This window comes from Cibotium barometz, chromosome 41 (assembly GCF_041138505.1).
Source record: "Cibotium barometz isolate CiBa-2024 chromosome 41, ASM4113850v1, whole genome shotgun sequence".
Classification (NCBI taxonomy): Eukaryota; Viridiplantae; Streptophyta; class Polypodiopsida; order Cyatheales; family Cibotiaceae; genus Cibotium; species Cibotium barometz.
The window spans coordinates 23,595,508-23,612,242 of record NC_141086.1 but is presented as its reverse complement, the minus strand read 5'-3'; the positions used below and the strand labels follow the sequence as shown (position 1 = coordinate 23,612,242).

Sequence of the window (16,735 nt, the reverse complement as noted above, 5' to 3'; positions counted from 1 at the left end):
TCAAGGTAGAATGACTATGTTGAGCCCTCCTTGCTTGGGATGGACAATATGCAGGATGCACTTGGTATGGATACACAAGACATGTTGCCATCTTATGAGGCCTTGCAGGATGTGCAGCAAGATTTAGGTCACGCTCACAGGGCACCCATGCATTGTGCACATACAGTGAACATGCTGACATTGGACTCTGTTCCAAGGATTATCCCCTTTTACAACATTACGAGAGGCGGTCCAAACCCCGGCGTTTGCTTACATCCAGATCCAAAACCCTCTCTTTACCATGAAGATTATCTTATGGAATGTGCAGGGTCTAGGAAGGCTTCCCACACGCACTAGGAAGCGCCTTGTTAAGGATCAGCTCCACCCTGCTATTATTGGTGGACCTATGGATGTGTTGCTTCTACTGGAGCACAAATTGAATATGTTTTAGTGTGGTAAAACAGGTAAGATCCTCTCTGGACACTTTTTGGTCCGGTGCACATTAGACCAAAGGTGGGGTATGCATTTCAGTGTCAGCATCACTTTTGCCTCATGTTATTGGCCATGGTGTTATCGTACCTACTAGGGCACAGTGGATTATGGTTAACTGAAGCTAGGTATCTTGAATATCTATGGGCCTACTGCACGGGGAGAGAGGGTGGCCCTCTGGGGCACCATCACAGATCTTCTACCCCTGGCTGATCATTGGAGGAGACTTCAATATGGTTAAGCAGCCATTGGACAAAAAGGGTGGCAGTGAGGGCAGAACACACCCCTTGGAGAGAGCCTCCTAGGAGAGATCTATACTCCCCTTCTATGGCAGGGATTGTTGCACAGAGGATGATTTCCAGAGGAGGCCTAATTCCTTATCTTACTCATGGCATAACCACAGAAGCGGGGATGGATGTATCTTTGCACGGTTGCACAAATTTTATGTGGATGACTGGGGCCTAGATAGAGGAGGTCCTATTGCCATCTTGCCAAGTACTACCAAATCACATCATTGCCCGGTTGTCTTGTGTATCAAGGAACTTGGGAGCCAAAAGGGTGTACCACGTGTCCGCATTCCAGACTAACTCTATCAGGATGTAGAGACCCCCCACCAGGTTAGAGAGATTTGGAGGCTTTGTGATCATCTTGACCCACTAGAGAGGCTTGTTTTGGCCCTAGAGAGGACTAGCCAGCACTATCATTCTGTTGCTTTGGCCAAGAAAGAAGAGGCTCTAGAATAGGAGCGAGCTATCAGACGCAGGTTGATTGCGCTTCAGCAGAGGGAACATGAGAAGCATCCTGTGTCCTCTTGGATCCCAGACCTTTTGTCCACAGTTAGAGCTAAGTTACACGTGGCCATGGATAGGCGGGCAAAGTTTGCATTTCATGCTAATCAGGCATTTTGGTCACAGATGGGTGGCAGATGCAACAAACTGCTTTTCTCAGCACATGGACCTATGCACAATAGATACAGTTTGAGATGCTTGCAAGATTTTCAAGGAGAATTTCATACTGATCCCTCACCCTTTGTGCGAAGGATGCGTGGAAAAACCACCTTACCATAAACAATTTCAAACGGGGCCTTTTCCTATAGATGCATGGACCGTGGTGTTGTATCCAAATTCCAAAAGCAGTAAGTACTTCCCCCATGAAGACTTTTGATCCGCCACATAACATTTCAAGAGATCCAACCAGCTGAATTTGCAACCTCACTTTGCCCATCCGTTTGAGGGTGATAAGTGGATGAGAAGTTCAATTTGGTACCCATGATATCAAACAAGGCCCGCCAAAAGAGACTTGTAGTCTTGGGATCTCTATCCCCTACAATGGACTTCGGCATTCCATGATGTTTGAACACTTGTGCAAGATATATCTTAACCATATGCTCAGCTTTGATGGTCTTCTTGACCAGCAAGAAGTGAGCTGGCTCTGTAATCCACAGATACGAAAAGATCCATCCTTCTTTTGAACCAAGAGGACGGATGAACAATATAGCGAAGAGCTCGGATGAACCAAACCCTTCTCAAGAAGCTCATTTACTTGCTTCATGATCTCCTCTCTTTGGGATGCACTCACACGATAGGCTGGCCTATTAGCCAGTGAGCTACCCGACACAAGATCAATGCGATGATCTTCCAGATGCATGAGTGGCAACTCATTCAATAACTCTTCAATAAAACAATTATTGTACTCTTGCAAAAATTTCAGCCTATCATTACTAAGTGTGTTTACATGCACATTAGTTTCTTCAACATGATCCCGTACAAAGATCAAGTACGCAGAGGCACTCTTTTTCATTACCTTCTTAATTTATACATGAGATACAATGGGGATAGTATAACCCTCTTCGCCAACATCAATCACATGCTCTCGGCCTTTATGCGTGAAGGTGATCTTATTGGTCTTGTAAGCCTTGTGTGAATCAATGCGTGTGTGCCAAGGCTTATCAAGTAATTTATCACAACCATTCACAGAAGCTACAGGAATGTTTTCATGATCCAAATAGCCTTGAATGTGTATGCGCAACTTGCCAATGATTAGCATAACCTGCTCTTCGTTACCAACAAAAGAAGCCCTTGCTTCTATTTGAGAGCCCATGTCCTCTACTTCAATACCCAAAGTAGCTACCATTTGCGTAGAGACAAAACTCTCACTTGCACAATCATCAAACATAAACAACGCAGGCTGAAGCTGTCCCCAAGCTTTGCATATAACCCTATCTTTGACATGATGTGATGTAGTCCCCTGCACATCGGGAACAATATGCACATTGCACTTCGGTGCACTCGCATTATCCCCAAGCTTTGCATATAACCCTATCTTTGACATGATGTGATGTAGTCCCCTGCACATCAGGAACAATATGCACATTGCGCTTCGGTGCATTCGCATTATCACGCGTCTTCCTATTTGGGCATGCTTTAGCAATATGCTCACTTCTCCCACAAGTAAAGCATTTGCCCTCGCGCATATACTGCTCTTTCTGCTCAACAGTAAGACCATAGTTTGCCACTTTGTAGATACACTTCTTAGCATACTTAGTTTCATCTTTTTGATCATTTTTGGCTTGGTTTTGGTCCCAGTTAGGTGGCTGTCTACTTGTTTGCAGGCTTGGGACAGCCCTCTTTTTGCCTTGGAATGAGAGGTTAACCTTGTGGATCGGTTTAACTTGATCTCCAATTCCTCGATGGCAGTAGTGGTGGCGGCTGCGATTAGTTGTTGTACATTGTAACCACGATACATTTGCCATCTTGCTTTGTACACGAGATGTAATCCCGATTGAAACTTTATCTTCCTTTCTGCCTCTTGAACATGCATGAATGGAGACACCTCCAAAAGTTCTTTCGAAAACTTATGCACATATGCATTCACCGTTTCCCCCTTCTTATTTTGTTTCACCCAATACCACTTCATCATTATCTCATGGGAGGTAAGAACTGCACATAAAACCTTTGCTTAAACTCTTCCCATGTTCTAACAAGATTTGGGAAGAACTTCTCAGTAAGCCACCAATGTGCAACAGTGCCTTTCATGAACATGCCGAATGATGGATTTCTAAGTGAAATCCTCATCACTAAACGGCATGTATATACAGGCACAAGTCCCAGCGGAGAGCCAAGTCAACAAGATATTATGGGTATGTACACACAGGAACAAGTCGCAGCGGAACATCTAATCCCAAAGATGACTTTCCGGGCATGGACACATCAAGTCCTAGTGGAAGATCATGTCCACAGTATCACATGAAACGTGTCAATCCCATGCATAAGCATAAACCAACAACCATGGACGCTAGTCCAATGCATACACAGTGAGAAAGCAAGGGTGGACATTTGGGTGTGCAAATGGTGACACTAGTAAGGACGCCACAAGTGTGTCGTCAGTATGGGAGACGTACTCGGCAGTGAGTCCCTCCTGATCTGGCGCTTGTCCATTACGTAGTCTACGAATGGCCATGAGTACCATGCCCGGTGTGACGAAAGTGGACGTGACGGGGATGCTTGAGACAGGAGCGGGTGGCCCGGCATTCGTCATCATACCAATCATTATAGGGCCTTGTGCCGCAAGGTGACTTGGCATTAGAGCAAGGTGTGCATATGAAGGAGGTGATGGCAGATGTGTGAAGGATGGTGGTGAGCTGGGATGCGAGATGTGCAAGGGGGGCGAGAGGGTCCACATCCTAGAGGTGGCGATAAATGTGTTATGGGTAAACACCATCAAGCTTGTGATTAGCAGGTGGTGTGCACATGAGGGAGAAGTGGAGATTGGTGTGGTCCGCGTATGGGGGTTGGGGGGTGGAGAAGTCAGGGATGAGGCGTGCCAAAGCCAAAGGTCCCAGTAGGTAATCCACCGTGTTGGAGCCGCCTCGATGTGGAAAGCAAAAGGAGAAGGACGGCCAGCGGGGCATCCTGTTATAAATAACAAGTCCGTGTAAAGCTCTGAGCTCCAAGAAGTATCTCCATCCAAATCAAGTAGAGGAACCTGACGGCTCCTAAACCTGGCATTGAAGTCTCCCAGTAGGAGGGGAGGACTTCACCCAGGCAAGAGAACTCAATGATATCACTGTAAGAGTGGTAGGAAAGGTGACTGGCCATTCTGCTCAGCATAATGGGAGTAGCTCGGCGGTGGGAAATAGCATACTGCAATATGGATTCCTGTATTTCCAATCAGTTTTAGCCACACCCATAGGTACCGTGCCTCCACTTCCTTCCACACGATGAGACCACCATGCCTCCCGAACCTCGTACAGGTCTCACCTCAAAAGGCTGACTCCCACTCGTAACCTTTTATGTATGGTAGTCCGTCTTGGGGCTCTGGTGTGTCTCTGTGTACAAGATGCTGTCCCTACCTATAAGGGTCTCGTTCATCCCTCCTAGGTCGGACCACATAGTGCTGTTAAGTTCCATATGGCTAGCCTCAACTCTGTCGTCTCATAGACCCCACGTCCCCAAATATTTGGGGCAACACACGGTGATGATGATGTGACCATCTCTGTAGACAGCCCACATGCCCGCTTTGCAGGCCTCCTATACAGTCACCATGGTCTCTCGAAGGTGTGGTACCTGTGCGGGAGTCAAATCATCCCCAATGAATATCTGTGCGCCCTTCAGGGCAGCCTGTCTATTTAGGAAGGCCTGTCGACTGGCAGTGTCAAGCGGATGAGAAGAGGCCTCTCACGTGTCATGTCTTTCCCAGTTCTCCACGCGTCTCCAAAGGGGGTCCCATCTACCCTGAGTTTCTGGCATAGGGTAACTGCATCAGCCTTGGGAGAGGCCTCAGTTGGTAACACCCCGACACGCACATGTAGGGCCCTCACCTTCCTGCGTCTCTCCTCCTCCAAGGTTTCATTCATGATAGCTTGTGGGGCCCTCTGTTTTTTTACCACTTCTATCCAGTCGGATTTTGTGGCCTGTAGCTCTTCCTGCAGCTTGTCATCAGCAGGATTTAGCTGCTCCACATCAGCTGCAAGTACCTGGTGTTTGCTGATTTCCCCATCCTCCACACCTTGTTTAATGCTGGCCTCAAGTGCCGCCATTTGGGCCTGAAGTTCCCCCAAATCCGGGATTTCTGTGGCGAGGTGGGCTGCCTTGTGAGTGCGGCCACCGGCTGTTCCAGTACCTGAATGCGTGAGTCCTTGTACTTCCTACCAAAGGGCCACCGTCTCCTTTATTTGTTGGGTGAGAGTATGGTCAAAGGTTTTCTTGAAGTCACCCAGGAGTTTGTGTCCTCCATGAGGGCTACCTGCTTTCTGAACTCCATTGTGTACACAATTATGTTGCTGCCTTGGGGGCCTGAGCAAGGGTGGTTGGGTAAAGGGACGCAAGAGGCCCTACGGATAGACAGTGCATTGTCTTATGTACTAGGCGCTCCCAATCTACAGCATAAAGGATCTCCACCACAAAAAAACAAATCCATGAGATTCTCCAACGACATGACATGCAATCCATAGCCACATCTGCCATCAGGAGGCTTATAGAATCATGTTTCAGTTTTCAGTTTTCATGTTCTTTTTTAGTTTTTTCATGGCACTGTAAACCCATGATATCATTGTACTATCCATGATCCCATAGTTCCTTCGGGTCTTTTGTAGATGTTTATATAGCTTTCTTTCTTTCTACATTACTCAACTTGCACAGGAAGTCTTTTTTTGGAAAATTGTATTTTTACATCGAGAATGTCCACCCACTGTAGCAAACAGGAACTCACAACCCACGCTCGAGACTCTGACCCTTTACCCACTCAGCTGGACTGAGGGGGACAGAGAGCCAAATTTTATTCTGTTGATCTCAGGCCTTCACACATATGCAGTGAAATTTTCAGGCCTTCAGTCTTGCTTGGAAGACCTTTAAGAGTCTTCCGGAGGATCGGAGAGTTGCACCCACTGAGCATCTTAGGGGCTCTTGCATTCGTATTGATCAGATTGATGTAGCTATTCCACATGAGTGGCTTTCTGGGACCTTTCACGGAGACTATCATCCGAGTTGGCTGCGAGTTTTTTGGAGGATAGGCATACCTCTACAGGTCATTGCTCTGCCAGGCCAGGAGGATACACATTTCCTCATGTATTCTATCATGCCTGGTGGGAGATTGAGGAGATGTAGTATGGAGGAGATCATACCAAACACTAGGCTTAGTCCAGTGAGGATTGTTGGTTGCTCGGGGAAGCACTGGTTCATTGACCCTTCTCCTCAGATAGTGACTCATGGCTCTTGGTGTTTGTGGCTATATGGTGGCAGTCCTATCATATATCTTCAGTGGGATCTAGGAGAGTGGGAGTGGATTGATGCCTTCGATCCTTTGAAAAGCCTTCCTTTTTTCAGTTTCACTGGTCGGAATGCCAGGCTTCTCCTCACTCGACAGATGCATAGGATCCCTACTCTCAGGCCTCGTTGGGAGAGCTATGATATTTCTCCAGTGATACAGCGCAGATATTGGCATAGACTTTGGCACTCATACAAAAGGAGCCAGATCTCTCAATTCTTTTGGTTATTCTTACATGGTGGTCTCCCCACCAATCAGTGGAGATCGATTTTCGGTGTAGCACCTTCCTGTCCTAGATTTGCGGCAGATTCTGAGTCCGTACAACATTGTCTATGGGGGTGCAGCATTGCACAGCAGATTTGGGGTCCTATAGCCCAACTTATGGGCAAATTGAGTGGCCGAGCCATGCATGTGACCTGGGGGGCAGTTGCTTGGGTTTCCCAATCCGGTCCGCAACTTTTTTATGAGGGCAGTGGTGCAGATTCTGTTTTTTTCATTCGTAGAGGTATTGCCCATCATGGTTTATTGCAGGATGTTCCTCACTCTGATTATACACCCCCTAGACAGAGGATTGACACCAGTTGGGAGATTATTGCCAATATTACAGCATGGCAGATCTGGAGAGCTAGATGCACGGAGGCTATTGAGGGTGTCCAGATTTTTGACTATATGGAGTGATATCATCCACACTCTTATGGCTACTTGGGCTCGCATTCAGGGGCCCTCTCGTTCAGCGCAAGCGAAGCGTGTGATATTTATGCGGGAATGGGACCATGGCATCTTCTTTTCCTCTAGTACCACAGGTCTTACATGGCATCATGATGCCCCTCAGTGGTTGAAATCACCTTACATGGCATCATGATGCCCCTCAGTGGTTGAAATCACCTTACATATTGGGGTGATTCTATTCTCTTCCGGCTTATAGCTGTGATTGTTGTATGTTTTTCTCATACTTAATAGAAGTCTCTTTCTGGAAAAAAAAAAAGTGTGTAAACCCCCTTAGTTTCTTGTTATTTTGCAGCTCTTTTAGAAACACATCGAAATCCCCCAATTTGACATTACTCTGTAGTGAATACGATTCCTACTAAAATGGTTACCCATTTTAAAAATTTAAGAACAAGTTTAATATTCTGAATAAACCATACAAGGACACAAGGTAGCAAGAGTATGGTGCATGGTTGTCAATGTTGCTCCATTGGTTTAATTATATGCATTTTATTAAAAAAAACAGGATGGCGTACAGTCAAGACCTTGCTATACTCTTCTTCAATGAAGGTCAAAGCATCGTAAGTCTTTGTCGAACTCGTGGTCGGCATCTTTTCTATAAAAACCAATCTTGCATCGGAGACCTGTGGGACCAACAAATGAAAACATTGCCAAGATGCATGCTGAATAACTTCAAATACAATGTTTAGAAGATGTATGTCAAACGACAGCAGCTAACATGTTGATAGCTACTGTCAATTGAACACAATACAGAACATTGTATACCTCTTTTGAGAAGGACTTCACCAATAGAGAAAGGGTTTCATAGAACCCTTTCTTAGCCTGTTCAAGTTCTCCTTCTAGGCTCTGTAGCATAGACTCAAATGCCTCCCACTCTACAGGCAATTCTTCTAGCATTACCCTTTCATCCTCCGATATAGGAACCTGTCACATGTCACAGAACATCTTATACATCAGTTTTGAAATATATACATACGTTTGTGTGTGTGTGTGTGTGTGTGTGTGTGTGTGTGTGTGTGTGTGTGTGTGGATTTGTGAGACTGAAGCAAGGAAAATCTGAAAAAGGTGAAGACATCCACCGAAGTGCGTGTGGATTTGTGTCAAAAACTTTTTGATTGGTGCCCTCTTACCTTGATGCGAGTGATTTATAAATTGATCACTAAGATGATCAATAGTCGCCTCAAAAAGATCTTGAATAGGGGTATCCATCCAGCACAATATGGTTTTGTGCCTCATAGACAAATAACACATCACATTGCTAATGTCTATGTTGGCATAGAGTATGCAAAATATACCAAGCAGGATGTGCCCTTATTGCATGTTGATATTGCTAAGTCTTTTGATACAATCAAATGGGATTACATTGTAGAAGTCATGGCAAAGTTGGACATCGGTCCAAAAATGCAAAACATAATTTACTGGCTGTATCGAGATAGCATTGCCATATGAATTTTGGGAAAAGGCTTATCCTCTCAATGAGTTTTCTTGCCAACTTTTATCTTTTTACATATGAATTTGAATTTATGGAACGCCTAGTTTCCGTTGATACGTGTCCCGTCTTTCTCCACAATCTTTGTCAAGTGAGATGTTTTGTTGATCATCTTTTTGTTCCCAATATTCCTGATTTCCAAGACTTTATGTATTTAAACCCTACCTCTCTAGCTGGAGGAATTTATCCCAAAGAGTTTTGTGAACTTAACTGCACTTGCACTGCAAATAATGACCATTGTTCTTTTTTGGACCTTAAGATTTCTCAATCGTGTGTTGGTTTAGATGTAGATATATATGATAAACATTTACAACCCGAGTATTCCAACTTAAATATCATAAGAATGCCTCACTTCGCTTCTAATATTTCTAAAATAACTAAATATGGTGTTGTCTCTTCTCAGCTATTCAGATTCTCTCATATTTGTTCAAACAAGTTTGCTTTTATTACTAAAGTTTGCCAACTCATCAATTTGCTTGTGCAAAAGGATTATTGCTTTAAAAAGGTTTTCAGCAAAGTTCGTTGCTTTTTGAATCGAAGTAGATATATCTTTGAGATTTCTGCTTTTGGAATGTTTAAAAAAATAGGGAGCTTAAAAGCCCATTTTCTGTTTAGATCATTTTAGCTCTTAGTTGTTATTTATCATTGCTTCTAGTCTTGCTTAATCATTGCTTTAATAGGGAAGTGATTTGTTTTTGCTAGTCTAGTTGTAAGTGCTAGCCTTCATCATGGCTGAGTCTGCCCTTCACCTCCAGAGAAGTGATAGAAACTCAGCTCGTTGGTCTCCGTATAAAAATTGTGTCCTCTTGGTTGGGACAAAAAAATTCATATGTAAACCTGCACCTACTTTGGGGCGCTAATGACATGAGTAGGGATGTCGTAGCACCTAGTCCATGCTATGCATGATGAAGTTGATGATCTTATACTTCATGATTGGACAATCTTTGAGATAAAGTTCGCACTTTTTGTATTCTTGTCTTTACTTGTTTTGTTTTAATGAATTAGTCATTTAAAGTTTGTTTTTGCTAATTAGTTATTAAAATTTTATTTAGCTTGTTTGTTAGAAATTCTTTTGCTGTGGTTCAATAAAGGATTTGTTTATGTGTGTATGGGCGTGTGTGATTTAGTTATGTATTTGTCTATTTTTGCAAGTTATTATTACTTCTTCTTTTTTCTCGGGTGTCTCTATTAAGCTCTTTTAAAATATATATATAAATTAATTCATTTATTCATTTATTTTTTTTTGTTTGTTTTTGGTGATTATCTTCTTTCTTTTAAAATTATTCGTAAGTTCAGAATCATATGACTTTATAACAGTATATATATAGATATGTTCGACAAGGCTATCCTCTGAGTGCCTTGCTCTATGCTATTGCTACTCATCCTCTTGACATATATAGATAAGCTCACTAAGGCTAACAGATTACATGGGCTTCGTCTCCCTGGTAATGACTCTTTATTTTTTCCTCAGAATATGCAATTGGATCTGCACTGTCTCATGAATGCCTTGCATATGTTTGGAATGGCAACAAGTCTTTTTATAAATTTTAAAAAATCAAAACTATTGCCCCTTAGCGAAGCTTAATGGCACAGCATTCTATGGCCTGGGCAAATCATATCGCCTACACAACATGCCAGACATTTGGGATATCCTGTGGGATGGAATCTTTCACTTCGTGATACTACATATTGGGTGCTAAAAAAACTTACGATTAGTTTGGAATATTGGAAACTCTCTACTTGGCCACTTCATGTCAGATTGAGAATAGTTCAATCGATTTTGATGGCTTACATTCAGTTTTTTCTCGCTCTTCTGACATGGTCTAAAAATCAAATCTCTTGTTTTATGACAAAAAACATTGAGATTTTTTGGCAAAATTCTCGTTATAAAAAGGGCTTGCGTCTCCTTAAGTATGATCATGTTTTTGCACGCAAAGCCACACTGCTTCCGACTTTTCTCGTGCAGCAACAACTCTGGATGCTTATGATTGCACCTCTCTGCTTTAATGTGAACACAAATGCATTTAGCAAATGGTAGCCAACTCACTAGGAATTTTTACTTGGCTATGTGGAGAGTAAGATTTCTGAATGCCTTTATGTCTATTGTCTCCTTGCAGACTGGAAGTTTGTTCTACAATATATTCAGTGGTCGAGTAGACCTCCTAAGACTAGCAATACTTTGAGACAAGAAAGTATCTTTTGGAGCCGTGCATTCCCTCCTCCTTTGGCTCTCCGTTCCCCTCCGCGAGCTTACTTTCTTTCTACAAAAGGCATTCGGGTTTGCCAAGATGATGTTGATGCTAAAGGAAATGTTATGTCCTTTCCTCGAACTCAAAGCCGTTGGAGTTGGGTATAAACTACAAATCTTTATTGCACATGCTACAGGAACAATTGCAGCCTTTTACTCCTTTTACGGTTGTTTCGGATGGTGAAAGAATAGAGAATTGGATTTTCCATAAGGCAGACCCTGGACCTTATCCTAGTTTCTCTTTCCCTCAAGTTTTGGTTGCTTTGATCTACAGGTTGATTATTCCTGTGCCTTGGTTTGTCGATCAAGTTAATAAGATTTGGCTCCTCACTAAGACAACCCGTTGGTGGAAACTCAGATCTAGATTGTTTTTATGGCGAGGCTTGTTGGGAGTGCTCCTAGTAGGAGAATTTCTTGAAGAAAGACACATAGCTGTTGTGAAATGCCCTTCTTGTCGTTGCATAAAGGAAACAGTGATGCATCTTCTTTGGTCGTGTCCTAGCTGTTGTGAAATGCCCTATAAAGGAAACAATGATGCATCTCCTAGTTGGAGAATTTCTTGAAAAAAGACACATAGCTGTTGTGAAATGCCCTTCTTGTCGTTGCATAAAGGAAACAGTGATGCATCTTCTTTGATCTTGTCCGCAAACCAAAAGTTTCCTTCAGTAAATTTCACAGTCTCTTCAACTCAGATTTCCAAGGTATTCCTTCTCTAGATTTTTTTGGTTGTTTCACAGGTGGCCTTTTAGATTGGATCATGCATATCCCTTTATAATCTGGACTAGATATTGGGCTTTGTGGACAATATGGAATGCAAGAAATCAATTGGTTTTTCATTCCGTAAGGATTACATGCTATCACTACTTTCATCAATCCTGGCATCAGTCTTGGATCAGACCGATGATGACCAGTTGGCTTTGTTTTTTCAGTGCTTTGAACTTGTGTCTTTAAGAAGTTTGCTTCATTTTTTACGACTTCCTTCTTTGTACAGTGAAGCAATAGAACATAGCTTCTTAGCAAAAGAAAAAGAGTGTGTGTGTGTGTAATATACGACTAATCTAGGATGTTGTCTCTTCAGATGGCAGAATTCTTGCATTCCCGCAGGCACAATGAAATGGAATTTTGGCATGCAAGCCTGTCTCGCAAAAAATTAGAGCTTTATTGTAGCAATTTAAAGTGGTTCCACCTGTCTCTCAAGAGAATAGATTGTTAGATTGGATGTTGCAGAGAGAGGACCAGAAGTACCCATGTTATAGCTCACTACTGCTCACATATACAGATTGATAAGTCCTGCGTCGTGGATTATTTCCCATTTGAATAGGCTTTGGAATATGGATAAGACAACCAAATGGTGGAAACAAAATCTTCAAAAGATGTGGACTAATAAATTGCCATTAAAGCACAGAGTTTTTAGAACTAAGATATTAACTTCGGATCCCGATCTAAAGTAATGGTCCACAACAAACTACATACTGGATACCAATGTTGGAGAAAGAGCCGGGCTATATCTTCTATTGTGGCCGTTTGTTTGCATAGACAAAATTTATTGAATCTGCCAACTATCATCATGCACTAAGTATTCCGAGATCCAATAGATGCGGGAAGTGGTCCAACGAAATCCATCAAAATGTCGTGAAAAGGACCCTGAGGAATGGGAAATGGTTGAAGCAACCCTGCTTGTTTGGTGTGAGGTACTTTCACTTTCTAACATATGGGACATGTGGAAACATACATCCCTACGATTCTTCGGCTAATAAAATGATCTTTCTAACTTCTCCAAAGTATTGTTGATCCCTCGGTGACCACCACACCGAGTGAAATATGGGCATCATGAAGGAGTGCCGGTCTCTTCTCCCTGAGAACACGTAGTCGACTCTAAAAGAGCCAACCGTCTCACATGGTATAATGACCCGGTTTGGAATAAAGGGCCATACTCTAAGAAGTCCCAAATTCTGGGCAATCTACATACTGTGTCTTCATACTATCTAAGTCCTTTGCTTGCATCTCCAACACAATGGACTCCTGTACTATTTGAATACTACCTTTCCGACTAAGAGCATCTCCTACAAGGTTGTGCTTAATCATTCCGCCAAACTGTTGGAACAACTGACTCCACCAATGATGTCTATCGCTCCACTGGACACTTGGCATAGTCGGAAACCACTTCAAGGCCTGGTGATCTGTCTTCACAATAAATTCCCTTCCATAAAGAAAAGGCTTCCACTGTTTCAAGGCTGTGATAACTCCTAGCAGCTCTTTGTCATAGACAGAATAGTTTTTTTCTACATCATTCAACTTTTTGCTATAATATGCCACGGATCTTCCTTCTTGTTGTAATATTGTTCCGATGGCGAGATTACTTGCATCGGTGATCACCTCGAAGGGATCATCCCATGATGCGAGTCGAGCATTCATGATATTCTGCTCCTTTCCCATCTCCAGGCTAGTAGAGCTATTAGAAAGGGAGTAGAGTGTGCGATGATCTATGTCCGCCCAAAACAGATATCTACATCCACTGCTACTCCATTAGAGTCACACATGACAGGACTCCTCCAATAGTTTCAGGACAGCATGTTGCGGGATGATCTCCCACCCAAACACCCACCCTCTCGTCTTGAAGACCATTATATTGATTTGGTATTCGAAGCTTAGCCACCTAGTAAGTTTCCGTATTGTCTTTCCAAGACGTTGGAAGTTGAGTTGGAGACGTAACTCGTGCAGTTGCTTAGGTCTGGGTTCATTCGGCCTTCATTCTCTCCATTTGCTACATCAATTCTTTTTGTGGAGAAGAAAGATAAGACCGCACCTCTCTGTCTGGATTATCGAGCCTTGAACAAGTTGATAATCAAGAATGGGGAGCCCCACTTTTAAGTGAGTGTGGGGGTGGGCATGGTCACCTACCCACACTAGTCTCCCCACATGCATGCGGGGAAATCTCTAGTTGTAACTTCACCTTAATTTTTATAAAAAAAGACTCTCTCCATCAAGCGTAGATCATCTCCGCTTCCACCCTGTTACGTGAGACAACCGGCGCTTCAACTCTTTGCTCCTTCACGTTGCGCTTGTACTCGGGCAAACCACTCTGCACTTCTGTACGGACTGCTCACGGGTTGCACTACCCTCCGTACAGGTGACTGTACCTGCAGCAGGAGTTCACTGACTGCAGGCGGCTACTCTCCCAGGCGGCTGAAGCTTGCTGCGCATGCTCCTCTGGTGGGACTGTGCGTACCATCTGCAGCAAGAATTTGCAGCAAGACTGCTGCACATGCTGTTTTTCCCACTAAGCATGTTACCTCTTCCACAGGCGCATGCTTTTACCTTTACCATAAGCGACTGCTTCTAAGGCTGCTGGCTGCCCTATCCTCTGCACTACAGGCTGCAACCAAAGCACCTCCCCATGCTTCTTTACAGGCGACTGGCTACTGTTCATGCTTTTCTACTGTCTATGCAACTGCTGACTGCGCATGAGCTTCTACAGGTGGCTGTGCACTCCATCTCCAATAAGGCAGGAGGCTGTGTACTCTAACTCCAGCAAGCTGCTCATCCTCCCCACGTTGCAGCCAGGCCTCCCCTCCCTTGCAAGTGGGTACTTCTCTCACAACAGGCGGCTGTGATCTTTGTGGTGGTATTTGTCCAAGTGGTAACACTAAGTTTATCTACAAGGCGGCTGTGCCATCTCAACAAGATTGCACATCTTCTCCACTGGCGTTCTACAAGGGGACTTCGCATCTCCTAGGTGGCTTCATCATACCACGAGTATTGGTTTTCTATCAACCATCTACAAGTAAGTGAATTTCAGATTTAAGTAAAGTATTTTATGTTTAAATCTGATAAGGGATTCATCCCGCTCGGCCAACACCCGTTCGGTGCCGGGTTGTCCAAGCTCTATTGGAGAACCTCGGTCCAAAGGTGCTGAGATCGGGAGAGCCAGGCGTTAGTACGAGAGCGCCTATTTGTGCGTGGTCTCGGAACACCAGTGAGGCGCTCTCCGCGGAGTCCAGTGAAAGCACAGGACCGTAGAGATTGGACCACACTAGTGGTCGTACTGCTTCGAGCTTCTACATCGAAATTCGACTTCGAGCCTATTTGTTTGGTACTGTTTTCATATGTACATGAACATCATCTGGTTCTTGGAACCCATGGAGCATTGTATTCATTAAATACTCCCAATAAATATATCATATATTGAGGGGGGGGTCGGCCCGTTCCGGCCCCAGTGCTGGTGTCCATCTTTCCATTTCATTTCATTTCAATTTCAAGTTGTATTAAGTTGTCCATTTCAAATTTGTGGTTTTAAAGTTGTGCTATTAAGCGTGTGGGTGTCCAACGGAGTCTTTCCCACTTGACGGGATCGATTTCATTGGTATCAGAGCACGGTTGTTTCGCTCTTCCTAGTGGGGAAACGAACCTGTGTACTGGACATCCTGCTTTTAGCAAACTTAAAACACAATGGACAGCCAAGGCAACCTTTTGGAAGTGCCAAATTCGAGGGGTCCATCTAGTGCTTCTCGTGGGTCTGATGCCCTGCGTGGTAGGCACAAGCCCCTTGAAAGGGTTATTGATAGTGAATCCAAGGGTCAACTGTCTCCAGGAAAGACAGTTATGCTTGAACAAGAGCCTGATGCTATGAGGGCTGAAATGGAACATATGAGAAAACTTTTGCAGGCTCAAGAGCAAGAGTTAAAGTTTTTACATGAAGATCCCCATCTGCAAAGTGCTATTGAAGCCAGGAAGGCTGATGCTATGGTAGATGTAGCTTTTGAATCAATGGCTCGTGAAGTGGGCAAGAAACCAAGGGAGTTGGCACTTGCCTACCTCCTACGCAAAGGTGATATCAAAGAGGGGGATGCCGGAGAGCTGAAATTCAAAAATCCACCTCGTTTGAAGCATGGAGATCCCGCATCTCAAAGGCTGAAATCTTTTATGCAAAAGGAAGACTGTCACCTCTCGACATGCATCCTCTCCACAAGGCACAAAGCCTGATAGATATATGTATGCCAGTGCTCATGGAGGGCATGAAAGTCACATGCATGCAAGACATGTATCTCATGGTGACAGGTCTACTTCCAGAAAAATTTTACCTTCTGAGTTGTCTCATGGAGAGACATTGCCATATGCAGGTAAGTCACATGCATCTGAGTTTCGAGTTCGTGGAGCACATGCCACCGTGCCCCATGAAGCGTCTATGACGGCCCATGGAGCCCATGCAGATAGGGCTACCCCGTTGGAGAAGGGGAAAAGAAAAAGAGAAGACCATGAGCCTCATGCCAGGAAGCTCAAGGAATTCAAAGCAGGTGACAAATCTGTTAAATTTGATGTCTTTCATGGTGAACATGATGCTTCTAAGGTGTTAGCATTTGTGGCACAGTTCGACATTGCTTTTAGCGATGAGGATTTCACAGAAAAGTCAAAAGTGCGCCATGCTAGCATGTTTTTGAAAGGGACTGCTGCTCATTGGTGGATCACTGAAAAGATCACCAAGGATCCCATTTCTACTTGGAAGGAATTCAAGGATAGATTTTATGCTCAGTTCTTGCCAC

General features: G+C 43.8%; 1 protein-coding gene across 1 annotated transcript in view; it reads right to left on the bottom strand.

The window, feature by feature from the left end:
* LOC147614793 (dynein-1-beta heavy chain, flagellar inner arm I1 complex-like) overlaps positions 1–16,735 on the bottom strand; it is a 245,393-nt gene that overhangs the window by 155,584 nt on the left and 73,074 nt on the right. Inside the window, exons 21-22 of the mRNA XM_086780141.1 lie at positions 8,224–8,382; positions 7,983–8,081 (exon numbers count right to left, since the gene is read on the bottom strand). Of these exons, the coding sequence (XP_086636267.1) occupies positions 7,983–8,081; positions 8,224–8,382 (258 nt within the window). The remainder of the gene's footprint in view (positions 1–7,982; positions 8,082–8,223; positions 8,383–16,735) is intronic.